Here is a 13,924-nt window from a genome sequence, read left to right on the forward strand (position 1 = left end):
CTGGCCACCAGCAACAGTATTCTCGGCTCCAAGTGTTCAAGGAGCTCATCGGCGTCTTAAATCACACAGGGGGGCCTTTACCTATTCCTAAAAATCGCCCCCTCTCCTCCCAACTGTATCTTCCACCAAAGCCCAGCTCGCTGCTTGTTTTCACCCCAGTTCCCACTCCCAGGGCACACTTGTAATCTCTGATCTGCCAGCAAGAAGCAAAGGCAGGGAGAGCCAGCCCTGACGGCTGCAGCGAGGTGTAACCGCAGGCAGGAGTGGGGTTTGGCCCTGTGGGGCTCCAAAACTTGTCAGAGTGTTGTCCAGCTCCGCTGATCCCTGCTGGGCTGTAGCTCACAGGAGGGATCAGCCCTGGTGCTTGGAGTTTTTTTCCTCCTTCTGCAATAGAGAGAATCTTTCATCTTCCCCTGCTATTGATTTTAAAGGACTTTTCCTCCCTGCATTGAGTGTGTCTTATTTAGAAGACCATTTAATTCATTCTTTAATCAAAGAGGGAGGACATCAGAGTATTTGCCTCACATCTGTGGCTGTCCAGGAAACCGAGCCATGCTTGGGGGATGTCTGCATCAGTGTGGCTAGTTTACCACAATGCCACTTGGTAAACGGGCCACCCTGGGGAAAAGCTGACCAGGATGCAGACGGGCTTACGGGAGCACTTTTTTGTCTGTTTTGGTTTTATATGCTCATGCTGCCTGGCTGTCTGGAGGTTTGTGTGCCTGCAGAGGAGGGGTCTCTGGTCTTTGTAGGCCTTACTGGTGCTGTTCTAGTAACAGTAATGGGTGCACAGTGCTTAGAAACCAGAACAGGACAAACTGGTTTAGGCACACACATCTCAGGAGATTGTCTTGTAGCTGCATTAGCAGTATCATGAGACCAGACAGATGCTACTGTGCATCCACTGCTGCTTGTGAGGAAGCTGGTTCCAAGAAAGTAATTGAGAACTTAAGGATAACAAGTTATGTTCTAAATTCCAGGAATATTACCCCTGAAGCTCCTCTTAAACAGGGAGAATAGCAACAGGCTTATTGACTGTTTTCCAGCTGAGGCAAACCCTGCTTTCTGGTGATCCATGGCCATCGTGAATGTTAATATCCTGCAGCTCTCACAGCCCCTGGAGGTCGTGTCGCTATTGAAGGGCAGGAAAAGGAAGGAAAACAGCAGTTTTCCTAGTGCTGTTTGTACAAAGGAAAGACTCCAGCACCGGTGAGGTTTAAAGCATCATGTGTTGTTATCTGGTCAGACAGAGAAAGAGAAAGAAAAGAAAAAACAGGGAGCAACATTCCAACTATAATATCCCAGCTGAAATTCTTACAGCCTAAAACCTGACTTGTATAGAGGAAAATTTGTGTTCAGGATAGAGCAGATGTTCCAAAAAAATTCAGTGGAAAAAGCCTCAGTGCATGCCCGGTATAACCCAGTTTTTCATCAAGATTGATGAGCTAGTAGGGCTAGCACACAGCACAGGCTGTTTGCTTTATTATACCCAGGTGTAGGCTAGTGTGTAGAGGGTCCTTAATATAACTGCAGCACACGTCAGCATCTTTCTTTCTAATTTAATCTGTCTCCTGTGCTCTCCCTCATGAAGCAAGACTTCTGAGTGAGGCATCTGTGTGCCAGTGGCAGAGCTGGTGCCGAGGACAGATTCCTCTTTCTGATGTCACTGACTCGTGTTTGCTCTGTGCAAGGGCAAAAAACAGTGCGTGCTTTTAGATGAACTCGGTCAGGCAGGGAGGGACACAACCTGATGGATGCAATCTGAAGTTTGCTCCCCCCTTCCCTGCCCCCGGGCTCTGCAGTCTGGCAGGGAGCTGGCCCTTGCCATGACCACAGCAGCACCAAAAAGCAGCTGGAGCAGAGCAGGGCAGAGGTCAGCTCCTTCCCTGGAAGTGTGGGAGTTTGGCAGAGCTACAGAACCCAGTCTGATCTAAAGGATCCCTCCCTCATCCAAAGCTGACCCCCTTCACCAAAGGAGAAGCATCAGAAAGGTGAATTAAAAGAAACACCAGCCAACAGACAGGGTGCTGTTCCTGCAGACTCTGCCAAGTCTTTGGAAGAGAAATTGTTCCTTGCAGCAAGCATGGAAACAAGGTCATTCATAAAAGAGTAATTGATGTCTGCCTGGTGACAGCCTTCCACAGGGCTGATGTGGCTGTCTCTTGCAAAGGGAGCAGGCAGCAGCCTGTGGCTGGCTCCGAGGAACTCCAAGGGTCTGGGAGATGGTGAACCAGCCTCGACCCTTCCATATTTTGTATGCAAACTGCACATTGCCTTTTTCTTTTTTCCTCCAAATGTCTTCTAATGTAATTAGAAAGTTGCTCTTCCAAAAGCCTTTTGGCTGGGGAGTGAAAAAGCAGGCTATAATTAATTTATAAGATGTTCTCGGAGCCGTGTAATTTCTGTGCACCAGCTGGGTGGATGGGGAGCTTCCCAAGGGGTTGCATTTTGGTATTCCCAGAAAAACCAGACAGAAATAAAGGGAGAGTTGATGCTGAACATGAAGGACTGAGACGTGGCGTGGAGATGAGGAAGGGAAGATGAGAAGGAGGATTTTAATCTGCTGGGGGTTCTGGCCCCAGAGAGATGTTGTAAGTGCTGGAGCTGGTGGGGGAAGGAAGGGAGATCACAGAGGAAGAAATCTGGTTTGTCACTGGCACCCTGTTGTTCACACTCTCTGGGTTCATGGTGGGTCCCCACAATTGTAACTTTAATGGAATGATATGCAGAAGAATGCTAACATTGCTCTCAGTGCTGGTTTTTCCATCTGACTAATTTTCTTTTTTTTAAATTTTCCTGTCTTTGAACTTGATTTTGGTGAAAATGCCATTTGTTTGGTGGGGAAGTTGCTGGAGGCAGTGCAAAATGCAGGGTCTGGTCCTACTGAAGAACAACTTAACATGCCTGTGTAACCTCACCTCCTCCCTCCACTCTGTGCTGTACCTGCAGGAGTTGAACCCCCCACTCCAGCGGAGTTTTGGTCTGTGATATCTTGCCCTGCTAACTCTTCCACATCTTCATGACTTGTAACCCCCTTGTCATGTCAGTGTTTGATCAGACTTTTCCTCTCATCTCCTTTAGGGTCCTCTGTAATCTCATTTCAGCTCCTAGCAAGGCAACGAGTGATCTCATCAGCTGTATGGCCAGGCAGCTGCCAAAAAATAAATGAAAGGAGAGACTGGACATACATAATTTAATATTTTTCGTAAGAGCTGTACCAGGGTTTTCCCCAGTGTCCGATGCAGAGCGTGAAACAAGGCAGCCCCAAAAAAGTGGTGAAATACCAATGGCAGTTTTGTTCCAGGAGCAAAGTCCCCGGAAAGTGCAGAGAAACAGAGCAGATGGACAAGAGCCAGAAAAAGGAGTTTACTGGCACATTCACTTTCATTTCCAGGATTTGAAGTAACACGTTTTCCTTTCTTTCTGCTTATGCATGAGTTTGGAGCTTTTTTTTATTACTTTTAAGCAAATTTTTTTGTGAAGCAGAACTGGTAGAAGCAATGTTCTTCTTCCTCTCTTAAGCTTGAATTTGGTAAAATTTCATGAAAGATTTAAACTTTTTCAAGTTATTACAGTTATATCATACAACAAAAACAGTCATAGAAAAAATTAGAAATCAAAATAATATGCAGTCAGCTGGCTAAGTTTCCCACATACTGTTGTGTTGAAAGAGGCACAGTTTCATGGAAAAACTTTTAAGGGTATTAATTTTCAACTGATGCTTATTCATCATCTTTTGTCATTCCAAGACTAAGCCATGGATTCATATTTGATGAGCCCATTTAGCCTTCAAACACTTTACAGGCACTTCTTCCTTCCTTTTTTTTTTTTTTTTAATGTGAACAAGATCATTTGGTCCAGCTGTCACAGCAGGCGAGTGCTTTTTATATCAGGGTGTGTGGGTTCTTTGGTCCAGATTTGTTCAAATAAAAATAAAAGCATGTAACTTCCAGCTCTGCAAGCCTAGGGAAGAAGACAAAAGTCAAGCCACGTCCTGCATCATTGCTGTTATTGTTTAGACACTTCAGGGTCAGTTTCTGGCCTTGATTGTATTTCTGTCATCCTGTTGTCTAACTAGAATGGTGCTGATCTAAAGAAGGCAGCTTGGCCGTGGAGCTGCCGCCTTGGTCACAGAGTAAGTCCATCTCCTCTTCCACAGCAGGTTGATTTCTCTCTATCCCAATTATTTGCTTCTTTCTGGGCTATTTGTGTGGGGTTTGCCCTCTTTGAAGCCAATAGCCAAGTTTTAAATCCAGGGGATTGTATTCCATGAGTAAGGAGATGCTATTCTGGAGCACAGTCCTGCAGCAGAAGGGGAGCATACTGTAAATATCATGTTTTTATACCTTATTTTCTTTGTCCAGTAGGAATTTGGGCAGAATAGAATAACTGCTCTGCAGGAAGCTGCCTGGTTTTTTGGTCAAACTTTTCAATTGGTCACAGTGTAATTACAGGACTCCTGATGGAGAACCACATTATTGTCCATGTAATTTCTTTTAAGTAACTGACATTATGAGGGATATTAAAAGAAGGTGATGCTTAAACTTTAATGAAACTTGCTCAAACAAGCATATTAAATATGTCCTGATTGTGTTTGCAAATGGTTATTTTTCTCCCCAGGCTGTAACTGTTGGTATTTTTCGTCTTTATCCTCAGGGATTTTTCTGTTTTGCTCTGGCCTTTTGTGGACTGATCCCAGCTGCCTGCTGGAGATACACACACAGCACGGAGGTAAGTGTTGGCTGCTAGAAAATACCACCAGCATCTCGTCAGAGGTTTTTTTTGTAGCAACTATTTCTCCCATGAAAGGGACATCTGGTGTTAATTAAGACATCCATATTGAGGTCTATCAGATCCATGCTCTGTTGCATCCATCCCTTGGAAGAACAGGGTCACCTTCATCAGCTGCCTCTTCAATGGGATCATCTGAAGGGAGAAGCCATGGAAAACCTCATGCAGGGCAAATGCTTTGTGCTGAAGGCAAAACAAAATGCAAGTCTCATTAGCTTTGGGATTTATTTTTTTTTTTTACAGGGGATGTTTGCTTTGCTTTGTTTTGTTTTAAATGAGATGCTTGACTTTTGAAAAGTCATTTCCAGCTGGTTCTATTTCCTGCTAATGTCAATTGGGAGCCTCTATTCGAAGGCAGTGGCAGGTTGTTCGGGTTGTCTCTGGCAGTGGCCAGGAGAAACACGCAGGAGATGTGTTTATTAACATGCAGCAGTGGTACAGGAAAAACACAAAACTGAAAAATGGTGTTTTGGGTCACTATCATGCTGGACCAGAAAGAGAAGATTGTAGGAGGTTGAATTTGGAAGAAAGTTGGGTTTTGAATTGTTAATCCAGAGCTTGCTGGTGCTGTCGTAGAGGGTGGTGTGGGAGATGCGAGGTGCCGGGGAAGTTGGTCTTTATTCCCCTTTTTGCATCCCTGCACTTAAAAATACAAAATTTAGGAGACTCAGAAGTGTAAAAAAATCATGACATCTTTCTTTTGAAAGCAGAACACTGGTATTTTAGGCAAGTACCTAAATAATTCAGAGATAGATGTTTCATGCAGTGGCTCAGTCCTGTCTCTATTTTGCTCCTCCCCGGCCCCAGGCACATGCCTTTGGGCCTGCAATGTTTGAACCTGCAATGTTCTGGGCAGCTATGAGGATCTGAATAACGTGAAACATCATCCCAGTGGATTAGGGATTGATGCTGCCAGCTCATCATTTTAGGGTTACAGATATTGTGAGGGATCAAAGACCAGTGTGTCAGAAGGCTGGTCTTGAGATTTCCTTCTGTGATGAAGGAGCACAGCTCCATCAAAATCCCAGAGACTGTGGCAATTGCTTTTGCTGGGCACAAGGAGCCCTGTCCCCAAATGGTTCAGTGTCCTGTGCATAAATTAAAACCCAGTCCTTCTGAAAGCAGAAGTCAAGGTTAAGGTGAGGGATAAGGTCCTGCTTCTCTAGAAAGTTTTCCCAGAGCTGGCCAGTGCCCACAGTAGTTGAAAATCCTTTGAAATGTGCAGGTGGCTACACTGGACCAGGCTAAAGTTGTTGGCCAAGGAGATTTTTGGCTGACCTGCTGCTGGCCAAGCTAACAGCATAAAAACCCAGCAAGCACAAAACAATGCTTTTTCAGATGCCAGCAGCTTGTGGCCCAGGTGTCTGCTGGTGACACCTGCTGGTGCCTTTGCCTTCAATGTTCTCCCTGGGTTTTTCTCTGTGAATTTGTCCAACTGCTTTGGAAACGTTAGGGTTGAGTGCTGATGGCAGAACAGCATCTTTTATCTGTACACTTAACTGGCTGAAGTGGATTCAATCAGGGCTGAGACATCCATGAAAAAATATCTTTCCACAGCCTCTTTATTTTTTTTTTTCTTATTGTTTCAGGCAAAACTATCAACATTTATTACATTCACACTAAGAATGTAATATGGAAATAATTTTGTTCTCATGACCAACACAGAAGGGAGCACACTTCCTTCCTTCTTCTGCTGAATTTAAATTGTAGATTGAAGTAAAGGTGTTAGTAAAGGAGAAATGGCACCAGAAACTGTGTCTGGTTGGCATTGTGAAACTGTGTTTTCCAAATAGACTATTTAGTTTTACTTTTAATCCACATACATGGTGCAGGGCATAAAAAGTTCACAAGAAAAATGTTGTTTGTTGGATTAATACAGGGATGTGCCCTTCAAAAAATATTGTGCTGAAAAATTTTTAAGAATTACTTTGTATATCTCTTAATCACTACATCTGGTTTTACTTCAAATTATTTTCATGGGGTTTTTTTTCTTTGAGTGCCCTGCCCACAAATGCACCCATGGTTATGGTTAGCTTTAGTAATTGGTTGGGTTTCTGTAAGCAAAACAGCTTCCACTAGGCAAAATTATGGGCTTTTGTAAAAGGTTTACTTTCTGGGCAAAGAAAACCAGCACTGTTTCTGACAACAGAAAAAAAGAATACCATGAGAGACCATCTTGTGTTTCTCCGTTTCCTAAAATGCAAGGAGAAGGAGGGAATACAAATGAGGAAGATTTAATTAGAAGTGTCACTTACAGAACACATGGAAATTTAGTTTGGACTGAAAAGTAACCTGTCTCACTAGAGAGAGAAATGCAGATGTGAGAGAGAAATGTGGGTGACAGAAAGAAATGCAGGTGTGTCTGCCCCTCCAGGACAGGAGCACAGTGATATAGAAAATTGAATGAAGCAGGGGGAAGACTTCTGAAGTCTCGTTATAGAGCTGTTTGTTGGCTTGACTTTCTCAAAATAAAGAACCAAATTCAAGCAGGTGTCCTCTGCTGCCTACTGCATGTCAGTACTCTCAAAAATAGTTAATTGTGGTAATCTGAGGGGGGGGGAAACTCAAACCCAGCCAAGTGGGTGGGTGTCTTGTAAGCTTGATGGGATGTACACAGCTATCAAGAAAGGAACGGAACTGAGGATGTAAAACTGAATATGGATGAATATGGCCATTACACGTGCCTGAATCACTAAGAGCACCGAGGGGGTACTGCCCCCACGTTCATGGCTAGAACAGAAATTTCAATTTTTCCCATGAAAAATACACTGACTTTCCAGTGGAATGCCAGACAGAAAATTAGGCTGTTCATTTTGGAAATGCCAGCTGGGAGCTGGTGTCAGTAGCTCCTGTCCTCTCCCTCCCTACTGGCAAGGTGCCGAACACAGGCAGCACTGAAAACAGAGTCCTCCCCTTCATTTGCAAGCTGGGAATGGGAGGTCTCCCCTGCACTAATCCATGGCAGATGCTTCAGTGGTTTACTCCTGTTGGTAAGAAAAATATTAAAAAAAAAAAATCTACATTTTCTTCAGAAAGCAGACCCCTCTTACAGAAAATCATCTGAAAAAGTAAAGCCCAATAGTCAGTTGAAAAATTGTTCTGATGGTTATTATCAAGAGACAGTAGATAGAAATGTTGTTTGAACATGACGAAAACGAAGTGCCCTTTTTGCCTGTGTGGCTGTTCCAGAGCCTTGTTTACAGTACTTCCTACAGAGAAGCTGGGCAGGGAGAAAGGAAGAGTTATTTGTAAATATTTGATATTCTCAGACCTGGGCACTGTAAACAAAATGAATCTTCTCATTTCCCATTCTTTTCTGCTTTCCTGACCTTCTGTAGCTACTGGACAAATTCTTTCAGACAGATGTCAAATGTTTTAATTTCAAGTTATCCGCATTCCAGATGGACTCAATGTCACCATAGTCTGTTTTCTTAAAGTGATGTATGCCAGACATGCAGCAGTCATGAACCTGAGATTTATTGTGCTTTCTCCTAAAAGGTTGCATCACAATTGTTCCTTCTCGGTCTTGGTAGGGAAGTGTTGCAAACCTGTCTGAGGAAGGACAGTGGCGCAATCAAAGTGAACAAGAGACTGACATGCATGGGAGGACAGAGGAGATGGGATGACCCCTACACAAGCGTCTTTGCTGGAACTGCTGTGGTAACCACAGAAATCATGAGGTTTTCGGATGGTTTTCAGTCACGTTAGGAAGTCCTGGTCCCTGAAGCTGAAGAGCTGAATCTTGTTTTCCGAAGTTATTTTTATGGCAGTTCCTTTCCCCCAAACTGCTGTCTGTTTAAGTGAGGTCCCTCTGTCGTTCACAGCGTGGCCAAAAAGAGCAGGGATGTGGAACGCAGAGAGGGATGCAGGAGAGACATGCCACATCCAGCCCAGCTGGTGGGGAGGGCTGCTGCTTCCTCCTCCTCCTCCCCAGCTTCCCTTCTCTTCTCACCCATTAACTGCTGCTTTACAAACCTGTCTGCAGAGGCTGGAGCAAAGCTGTACTTGCAGCTGCCATATAGAATACTTGGTAGGCTTACTAACCAACACAAAAATAGAATCATAGAATCATTAAGGTTGGAAAAGACCTTCATGATCATTGAGTCCCGCCTGTAAATGATCAACTAGACCTTGTCAACTAGACCAGACCACTAAGTGCCACATCCAGTTATTTCTTGAACACTTCCAGGGATGGTGACTCCACCACCTCCCTGGGCAGCCCATTCCAATGCCTGACCACTCTTTCAGGGAAGAAATTCTTTCTGATGTCCAACCTGAAACTGGAACAGCTTGAGGCTTTTGTCCTGTCACTTGTTGCCTAAGAGATGAGACCAACCCCCACCTGGCTACGAGCTCCTTTCAGGTAGTTGCAAAGAGCAATAAGGTCTCCCTCCCCTGAGCTTCCTTTTCTCCAGGCTAAACACCCCAGCTCCCTATCACTGGGTTTCCCCTCCAGACCCTTCACCAGCTCCATTGCCCTTCTCTGGACACACCCCAGCACCTCAATGTCTTTCTTGTAGTGATGGGCCCAGAAGTGGACACCGGAATCGAGGTGTGGCCTTGCCTCACCAGTGCCCAGTACAGAGGGACAATCAGTGCCCTGGTCCTCCTGGCCAAGCTATTTTTGATACAAGCCAGGATGCTTTGGCCTTCTTGGCTACTTGGGCACATGCTGGCTCATTGTCAGCTCTTACCCAGCACCCTCAGGTCCTTTTCAACTGGGTCCCTTTCCAGGCACTGTTACCCAAGCCTGTGGCACTGCATGAGGTTGTTGACCTCACTTGACCAAAATGCAGATCCCGGCACTTTGCCTTGTTGAACCTGAGGTTTGGGGTTATGTTCTGGGCCCTGCTGTGAAAGAGGCCAGAGGAGTTTCTATTCCACATCGCCTTCTGCTCTTCCCTTTCTCTGCAGAAGCTGAGCTGGTCCTTCCAGCAACCCTGTGGCCCTGGCCCCATAAGCCAGGACAGTAGGATGGGTCAGTGACACTAACATTGCTGCAACATAAAAGGAGTTTCGCAACAGAATGAGCATTTTAATTACAGAGATTTGTTCACAGGTAAAAGCGTAAAATGGATTAAATTACGATTTCCCAACTCAGAGATTTGAAACTGGTGCAAATAGTTGTCCATATTTCTGTAAAGGCCTGATTCCCCATGGCCTCTGAATAAAGAGGTTGCTTGGATTTGCACTAGCTGCAATGATATGGTGATCTCTTAATTATCAAGCGGTTTCTCAGGTTGCTGGGTGATTTCAAAACGAGTTTCACCTGTGGCTTTTGGCTCCACATAAGTGGAAAGGCATTAGCCCCTCTGTGCTGCACTGCTTGTACTTGAAGAATAAATGTGAGGATTTAGCTTTTTATTGGCAGGGAATACAAGCCATTTGTCTACACCCTGATTCTCCTGCAGCCTTGCTCTGCTTTCTCCAGAGGAACTTGTCTACTCTCCCCTCCTCATGCTGGGAAGTGGAAATGGAGTCTTCCATGCTTTGTTAGCAAGCAAGGGAGTACCTTTTGAAATGGTGATTTTCTAACAGCCGTGGTGTACATGGCTGGAATTAACAGTTGCAGTTGTTAAATAACAAACATTGGTTGTTGATCTCAAGACATGGGTCTTGTTCTTGAGCAAAGCAGCTTCCCTCCTCCCTTCCCTGCATATGGAACCAGTGCTTCTGTCTGTGGGTCTCCCTCCCAAGCAGCACCTTTGCAAAACCAGAGTCAGCATTGCCTGGGTCTCCAGGAGGGAAATCTTCTCTTAGTGATCATAAAACCAGCACATGCATCTTGTTTCTGCAGGTATGTAAGGAACAACCCAGCACTTCCTAGATAATTCCTTAAGTGGGACTGTAGAGGTCCTTCCTCTGTGGATTTCCTAGGATGTGTTTGTGTCCAGTGTGTGTCAGGGCAAAGTCTTGCAGGGTCTGGTTGGTCTCATCTGTGGGTAATGCTTAAATGCAGGCTGAAATCCTAGAGATTTTAGTGGGACTTAAACACGAGCTGAAGGTGTGCTCAGGTGCTTTCTGAAGCCAGCCCTGAAGCATACAGGGAGGTTCCTTTTGGGTTTTGATTCAGTGGGGCTGGATCAGGATTGTAGCCCCTCACAGGGGTCTTCCAAGTGCGTTTACAAAAATCACTGATGTGAATGCTGTGAACAATCTGATGTGCTCCTTGGTCTTGCTGTTAATCTAGCAGGCACAATCAATTTAAAAGCACCAAGCTTTTCCAAGTCTCTGAGCTCCATGGGAAAAACAAAAAAGGGGGAAACCCCTCCCTCTTCCTTAGTGTTTTTAAATATTGTGCCTCTTTTTCCCAGTGTTTATGTTCTCACAACCCAGCAATGGCCCACTCCCCCCAGCGAGACACTGCTCTCCTTTGTCTGAGCCTCCACACATTTGCACTCACGGGTTCTATAATTTATGGCTGCCCCAGCACTGAACCCACATGGCCCCGTTTCTGCTGCTTTCTGTGGCAGAGCTGGAGCTGGAGCTCCCATCTCCAGCAGTGTCAGCCGTGGCACCTGAGGCCACTTGGATGGTTGCCATCGCTGTGGCACCTCCAACCTTCATGCACCTATAGGATGCTCACCCCAGCAGGACAGCCACCACCCAGTCAGAGGTGACAGGGCTGTCCTGGGGTTGGCTCTATTGCTGACACCACTGGTTTTTAAACTAAAACTGTTTTCAGTGTTTTTCAGTGCTTTCTGTTGGGAAGCAGTCTTGCCTGGCACTGGTTTCAAGTGCTACAGGTAAGGGTGCAGGGATGGCTGAGATAATTTGACCACAGTTTTTGGGGGGAGGGGTGGTTCATAAATTGCCAGGCTGTGTGTTTTGAAAGACAGTAACACAGAAGGTCAGTGTGGGCCCTTGGCAGCTTGTTGGCTTTGCAGTTCTGTTATAAAATGGACGGAAAATTTTAAGTTTTTTTGAAAACAAAAAAAGCAAAAAGCAAAGATAAAAAAGCTAGTCCAAAAAACCCCCAAGAGGACCTTGATAATCTGAGGCTGGTGACACTGGCAGGTATGCAGCCACAGAACTGAAGGGTTTATGGAAAAAAATCTTTGTTGATATTGATTAACTGCCTGCCCGTGTTTTTTGCACTTCCTTATAAAGCATCTGGTGCTCTGTCACAGACACAGAGCAATGTTGCATCTGAGTAGCACAGAGGTGGCCTCTGGGTTTTATGGCTTGGCTGAGTATGAGGCTCTGATGTCCCCCTGCCCACTGGCCAAGAGGGATGTAAAGCACCCACGCAGCAAGAATTTTGCTGTTCTTTTGGGGATATGGAGATAGGAAATGAGGAGGAGGTGAGCAGTGTAACAGCTCAGCACTTTATCATGTTTTAAGTGTTTTGTGCAAGGACTGGATGGAAGTGCTGAGGCTGGAGAGAAAGAGGTTTTCCTTTTTCTGAGTTCTTTGTTCCACATCAGTTTTTGGTCTGTCTCCTTCTGTGTATTTCCTCAGCAATGTTCCAAAGTATGGTCAGGGTTTGCCTGGTTCCCTGGCAATACCAGAAAGTAGAGGGAAGTCCATATGGTTTGGTTTGGGGCTTTTTTTATGTATGTATAGATAGATAGATAGATACAAAATCTGTATGTATATACAGATTTGGGGGGAAAAAGGGTGAAAACTATTTGGCTAAAAGCCTCATCTCGATCTTCTGGCATCAGTGGTCTCCAGTGAGCACTGTCAGTCAGAGGGGGAGCAGCACCTTCTTATCTTGTGCCATTTTTCCATGGGAGACGTCAAAGGCTGCTCTGATTTGCAGCACTGGCTGGATTTCTGCGTCTGGGAATGGCTGGCTAGAGGAAGGCTGGGGAGCTGACATGAAATGAAGGAAATACAAACCTTCAGCCAGCTGCAGTGACTGTGTTAGAGAGGGCTTGATCAAGCATGGATGGGGGAAGCTTGTCTTACCATGTGCTCGATCCATGTGATGGGAGTTGGTCTGCAACCAGGCTAAAGTCCCCAGAGTGGCTTTCTCTCCTGTTTCACTGCAGTTGCATCATTGCTTTGCCCAAACCCAAGCTGTTGCATCTGCCCCCACCCCTGTTTCTGACATGCTGTGAACACATGCGTTTCTGCACACTGGGGAGGAAAGGGAAGACAGAGACAGCAAAATGAAGAAGTGTTTTTCTTGCTGGAGCAAGGAAGATTTTTGAGTGAGTTAACTACTTTATTCCAGTTTCACTTCTTAACTGCCTAGCTTGCAGTTCATGGCCGAGTGGGGGAGTCTGTGGTAGCCACCTCTGAAGGGACATATCTGCGTGAGGCTGGTGAGTGCATCCTTCTTGGTGACGCTGAAAGATCATGAAGTGCTGAGGTTGCAGTTTCTTCTGAATCTGCACTGCATGTTCTCGGTTTGGTTCCTCAAAGGAACAAAGACCCACAGGAGATGAGCATCCTCCTCCTGCTTCCCATGCTTGTCTTCCTCCTCTGCCATGTCAAGAGTGTTCCTGTTTATTGAAAAGGAGGAAGGCGGGCTTGTCTTTGAGACAATCCTGACATCTCCTTTCACTTTATTCTCCTTGAGCTTTAGCTTTGCAGTTGGGATTTTTGCCCAGCAGCAGTTGCAAAGATAGTTCACTAAGACTCAGACCATTGCTCTTGGTACAAGTCTACAGTGGTTTCCACCTAATTGACACTTCCAGGTTGCCTAGGCACAGGTATTCACTGGCAGCTGGATTGGGACTCGTTGGCACCTTTTGCTTGCAAAGAGATCAGGAACAAGGCAGACCTTGTCTCATCTTTCTGTTCCAAATCCATTTACAGGTAAAAATTATCCTGATAAATAACCTAAGTCAGAAATGTCAATTTTCCTCTTGAGGAAGGTAAGGTGGAAATTTGCTTTGGTTTCAATAGCCAAGGGCAAGAACTCTAATTGCTTGGAGTACATGTCTTCCTGCAGTCATACATTCTGCTTCTTGGGGGTAAAGGATTTAGGGGACGATAAACAATCTCAGAATTCCTCTTTTCTTTTACTTTAGATGAAAAATGGTACTTACTAAGTCAGTTGGAGTCAGCTGCATCAATTTCAGTGGTGATTTTCCATTTGTTGTATCCAGCAGCCCATCAATATCATTCCTAAATGAATATTTCATTAAGGAAAGCAGAAAGAAGTGGGAGGCAGCAATTG

At 45.2% G+C, this 13,924-nt stretch overlaps 1 protein-coding gene across 2 annotated transcripts in view; it reads left to right on the plus strand.

The window, feature by feature from the left end:
* Window positions 1-13,924, plus strand: part of TSPAN32 (tetraspanin 32) — a 39,357-nt gene that overhangs the window by 12,671 nt on the left and 12,762 nt on the right. For both annotated transcript variants that reach the window (XM_048308293.1, XM_048308292.1), the window contains exon 6: window positions 4,657-4,731. In XM_048308293.1, the coding sequence (XP_048164250.1) occupies window positions 4,657-4,731 (75 nt within the window). The remainder of the gene's footprint in view (window positions 1-4,656; window positions 4,732-13,924) is intronic.

The sequence above is a fragment of the Corvus hawaiiensis genome, chromosome 6 (assembly GCF_020740725.1).
Source record: "Corvus hawaiiensis isolate bCorHaw1 chromosome 6, bCorHaw1.pri.cur, whole genome shotgun sequence".
Classification (NCBI taxonomy): Eukaryota; Metazoa; Chordata; class Aves; order Passeriformes; family Corvidae; genus Corvus; species Corvus hawaiiensis.